General features: G+C 29.3%; 2 protein-coding genes across 3 annotated transcripts; one reads left to right on the top strand and one right to left on the bottom strand.

The window, feature by feature from the left end:
• Nucleotides 1-1,011: 1,011 nt before the first annotated feature.
• Nucleotides 1,012-3,275, bottom strand: LOC113365893 (coiled-coil domain-containing protein 22 homolog). The gene is made up of 7 exons (XM_026607433.1): nt 3,139-3,275; nt 2,895-3,066; nt 2,490-2,832; nt 1,782-2,413; nt 1,582-1,721; nt 1,339-1,504; nt 1,012-1,276 (listed from the first exon to the last, which is right to left on the bottom strand). The coding sequence occupies exons 1-7, from the start codon at nt 3,186-3,188 to the stop codon at nt 1,013-1,015; spliced, it is 1,767 nt and encodes a 588-aa protein (XP_026463218.1). The 5' UTR covers nt 3,189-3,275; the 3' UTR covers nt 1,012.
• Nucleotides 3,276-3,284: 9 nt separating this feature from the next.
• Nucleotides 3,285-4,064, top strand: LOC113365894 (60S ribosomal protein L44). Of its 2 annotated transcripts, none has more exons than XM_026607435.1 (3): nt 3,285-3,420; nt 3,625-3,798; nt 3,873-4,064. In XM_026607435.1, exons 1-3 carry the CDS (start codon nt 3,418-3,420, stop codon nt 4,008-4,010), a joined length of 315 nt encoding a protein of 104 aa, XP_026463220.1. In that variant the 5' UTR covers nt 3,285-3,417; the 3' UTR covers nt 4,011-4,064. The 2 variants fall into 2 exon arrangements, with proteins under 2 accessions (XP_026463220.1, XP_026463219.1); XM_026607434.1 differs by having other exon boundaries at nt 3,417-3,558.
• The last annotated feature ends 602 nt before the right edge of the window (nt 4,065-4,666 follow it).

Raw genomic sequence — 4,666 nt, 5'->3', positions numbered from 1 at the left:
TATATCTTGCAGATGTAGTTCCAATATTAACATCTACATAATAGAATGCCACAGATCTGGTTTGTTGAAACAGTCAGCATTTTCTTACGCCGCTACACTAATGAGACCTGAGTACCGATCCCAGGTTTATTTTTAATTGATTGAGTTAAATTAATATATTTTTCACTTATTTATATAAATTTGTTTGTTTTGAATACAGATTGATCCAAAATATGCGAAAAAAATCGAAACCATAGTGCGTAAAACACGAGGAACTAAAGACTCTGAATTAAATACAGATGAACAAGAAAATAGATCTCCTTGCCCATATTGTATTTTAATTTACCGGACATGGAAGTGAACTGTACTCAGTGCAAAATGAGTATACCATTCTGTATTGCAACTGTAAGTTTATTTCTGTAGATATGATATTATTTTTAATACTTAATACAGAATGATTTTAATCTGTTTATGTTAGGGCAAACATGTTATTAAAGATGATTTAACCACATGTCCTGAATGTGATTTTCCAGCAATTAGAAGTGAATTTATGAAGTAAGTTCATTAAATATTTACTATAGTAGATAATAATTAATCAAATATGAAATATATATATGTTCCTCATAGGATTTTGGAAAGTGAAACACAATGTCCAATGTGCTCAGAAAATATTACAGTGCAAAGACTGATGCAAATTGATGACCCCAGTTCTTATTTAAATACTAATAATTAAGTTAATATTATATTATTTTTATGATGTATAAATAAAGAAGAAAATGAAGTTTGCGACTTCAATATTAAAATTTAAAACTGAACATTAATGCAAAAGAAAATAATGAATGAGTTCTTGCCTCAATAGGACTGGACAGCTATGAAATGATAAATTTCCTTACTGTAGCAAGAATTAACATTATGTGTTGAATATTTAATATAAATATAAAACACATAATAATAATTGCATGAAATATATTACTTTTTATTTCAATTATACTAAATTTATATAAATTTTATATACATAACTTGAGGTTGGAATCTACTGTGCATTACTTTGCTTTTGTTCTATTAGTCTTTTTAGTTCAGCACTATCCATCCTCATACTGTCAAGATCCCTTTTAACCCTTGCCAAACTATCAGCAATTCGTTTATTACTTTCCTGTTGAATATGATCTTCAAGTTCTCTAGATTCTCGAACAGCACCACCTATTGCTTCAACAGTTTCAACAAGTGACTTACAATCAGTATGCAGGGTTGCTAGTAATTTATATGCTGTCCGGCCTAACTCATGCCGTCTTGCATCCTGACAAGTTTGATTTATGTAATTATATTTGTAATGTACACATAATGAGCATTAGAACCAACCTCAAAAATTAGTTCATCAGTTTCTGTAAAACTTCTCTGCAATCGGCCTGTTAAGTTATTTATTTCTTTCTGCAATGTTCTAGTTTCATTCAATACACGATTTAAATCTGTTTTTTGTTTGCCAATGCTGCCAATAATTTCTAATATACGATTTGTATATGCAGATCTATAAAGTGTATTTAAATATAAATTGAATTAAATAAAAATAATATTTTTAACTTGTATAATAAGATGATTTGATACCTGTTTATGTCTTTATTAGCATTTTCATATTCCTTTGATAACTGTGCTTGTTGATTAGTTTTAAGATTAATTTGACTAATAATGTTATCACACTCTTGTGTTATATTTTCTAATGATTCAATTAATTGTTTATGTTCTGACTAAAAAAGAATAACATTGTGATATTCAATAATGTAAACATTTATTTTATTATCACTCACAGATTTAAAATTTGCTTTATTTTTTGCTGCTTGGTATTGTTCCATATAACCTAATTTATGTTCCTCCCATTGTTTTGATAAATGTATCAACTTCTTAGCACTGGCTTCTGCTTTATTTTGCAATTTTAATAAATTCTCTTCTCTGTTGTCTAATAGAGTCCGACTTTTAACAATCAGCTCATACTTGTCGATAGCTTTTTTATACAGATTATCTTCATTATACCTATCATCTAATAACTTTTGTAATTCTTGTTGATAATTTACTATTTCACAAGCATAAGCTCCAATATCTGCATTCATAGTCTCAGTTTTATTTGCCAGTTCTACTATAACTTCTGCCTCATTTTCTGCTTGTTGCTCATTAACATTTACTTCATTTTTAATAATTGCTTTTATATCTAAACTTGCTTTTGAGAAATTATCTACAGAATGACTATTAACATCACCAGTAATGCTACTAACAGAATTGTTAATTTTGTTCCACTGTTTCAGTAAATGATTTTGAATATCTTGTTCTGTAGAAGTTTTTCCTAAATTTTTATCATTATGAGATATAACAGATTGGATGATAGAGTGACTATCTATCTGATCTTTCAAAAATGGAAGATATTTTACCCAATAATTTTTGAATGCTGTAAATGTTTCAAGAACAAATTAATATTTCTTTTGAAAAATAATCCATTTTTATACAACTTTTAACTAAAATACCTTGGCAAACATTTGGTAAGTATGGTTGTGGTATAGTTAGTGATTTAGTTTCACTAACATTCAACTTTCTTGGTCGGCCTTCTATGCACAAAATGCCACTATCATATACTCTGAAACCATTTGGTTTACATTGAGAAAATAAAAATGGGGCTGTAAGTTGTTTATGCAAAACATGGGCTATATTTTGTAGCAATTCATCTGCAAGCCCTTTGGGACCTGACACAATTTCTTTATCAGCGTCTTTAGGTAGGTGTTCAATAAGAAACATAAAAATTTTACGTAGGTCGCTCTCATTGGAGTATAAAAATGCTTGATAACCTATATCACCATTATATCCTACATCCTAACAAAAATTGATATATTAATATATGACAATATTATGATAAAATAAAATAATGTATATACTTTGCAAGCCGCAGCAATAGCCGCTGTAGCTTTGAAACGCATAGCCATGTTAGCAGGTAAAATTAATGGTAAATCTAAATTAGGTTGAATTATATTTAAGCAACGACTTGCAGCTTCTATAACTAATTCTGGAGTAAAATCTCCCACGGAGGATACTTCTTCATCCAAGTTACTGTAATTTGCAAATAAACATCCATGAAATATAAAAAGCAAGAATTATCCTTATTGCATGTGAGAAACTAACCATCCAATCTGTCGTAGAGAATGAATAATAATATTGTCAATTTCCTCCATTGTTGTGTTATGTATTTTCAATTAAAATATTCTAAATGGGTTTATTCACTTTCGAAATCATTAATAATAACTGACAGAAGAATCATCTTTATCTGTCAACTCTCGGTGTCAGAACTGTCAAAACAGCCGAAGTAAAAGCATGTTGACAACATTAAAAACACAAAATGAATGGCGAACAACATAACCTCCGGTTTGTCGGCAAAGAAGTTTTCTTTTTACCCTCGCAAACATGGTAAGTGGACGTACAAGCCATATTATTTCTTAATCTTCGTTCATCCTTAAAATAAATCTATTAATATTCTTAGTATTAAGCTCACGCAAATTTAGACTACTTGCGATATTGTATTTAGTGTAATTTTTATACAAAATGGTATTAAACATCAGGTGAAGTGAATAACCTCAATCTGCGATGTACTCACATACGTCATTTTTTTAGGTGAACGTTCCAAAATTACGCAGAACCTTCTGCAAAAAATGCAAGGTTCACAAGCAACACAAAGTAACACAATATAAAAAATCAAAAGAACGACATGCAGCCCAGGGACGTCGTCGTTACGACAGAAAACAACAAGGTTTTGGTGGTCAGACCAAACCTATCTTCAGAAAAAAGGTATTTATTATTTTGCTATCCTGAATGTAATTTTTATATCGCATGATATATTCAATGTTATTTCTGTTCTGTAGGCTAAAACTACTAAGAAAATTGTATTGAGAATGGAATGCTCCGACTGTAAATTCAGGAAACAAATCCCACTTAAGCGTTGCAAGCACTTCGAGCTTGGTGGTGACAAGAAGAGGAAGGGACAGATGATTCAGTTCTAAATGTGTATTTTTTTTACATACGACTGTATTTAGTTTAATAAAGCAGTTTAATGTATTACGGTGTATTATTCACTTATTGAACGCTATTATCGATGATGTGAGATCCACTTGGTTATACTTTAATTCCATTTGAAACTTTATTGGAACTTATTTCTTTTCAAAGTTAACCCTTTTAGGTCAAATTAAATTTGGAGATAGTTACTTAATAATTGTTTTGTGAACTTCGGATACATTTTTATTCAATAAATACACACTTATCTAGTATTTTTATAAAATTATTTTGCAATTACTGTATGCTGTATGAATGCATACAGTACAAAGTTCACAATTAGTATAGTACCTTACTGTGGTGGCTAAAAGCAGAAATTTGATATAATATAATTAGTTTATCACTATTTAATTTAAAAGTTCATCATAGTTTCTCTCAGACGATTTCTTAATGCTTTAGGTATATCTACGCTATACTTAAAATGTTATTTATATTTCAGATATCTATAAATATATTTAGTTGATTTTCATTTTCACTCTTAACTGAACGCTTACATGCTGCATTTGATTTTACTATTCGGTAAAATTTGTGTTACATAAAACATAATGCACCAATTTATTATTTAAATTGATATAAATTTACGATAGGATAGTGCTAATAGTTTTAC

This window comes from Ctenocephalides felis, unplaced genomic scaffold (genome assembly GCF_003426905.1).
Source record: "Ctenocephalides felis isolate EL2017-DRISC unplaced genomic scaffold, ASM342690v1 CF-g0.4_SCAFFOLD_01170, whole genome shotgun sequence".
Classification (NCBI taxonomy): domain Eukaryota; kingdom Metazoa; phylum Arthropoda; class Insecta; order Siphonaptera; family Pulicidae; genus Ctenocephalides; species Ctenocephalides felis.
The sequence above is the reverse complement of the archived record's forward strand: the minus strand, read 5'-3'. Positions and strand labels throughout refer to the sequence as shown.

Excerpts from the sequence above, each read along its gene's own strand:
- LOC113365893 (XM_026607433.1), bottom strand. The coding sequence starts at position 3,188 with ATGGAGGAAATTGACAATATTATTATTCATTCTCTACGACAGATTGGA. Across the intron at positions 1,722-1,781 it reads ATAAAGCAAATTTTAAATCT|TCAGAACATAAACAATTAAT; the intron begins GTGAGTGATAAT and ends ATTCTTTTTTAG. Across the intron at positions 1,277-1,338 it reads CTGATGAACTAATTTTTGAG|GATGCAAGACGGCATGAGTT; the intron begins GTTGGTTCTAAT and ends CAAACTTGTCAG.
- LOC113365894 (XM_026607435.1), top strand. Across the intron at positions 3,799-3,872 it reads AACCTATCTTCAGAAAAAAG|GCTAAAACTACTAAGAAAAT; the intron begins GTATTTATTATT and ends TCTGTTCTGTAG.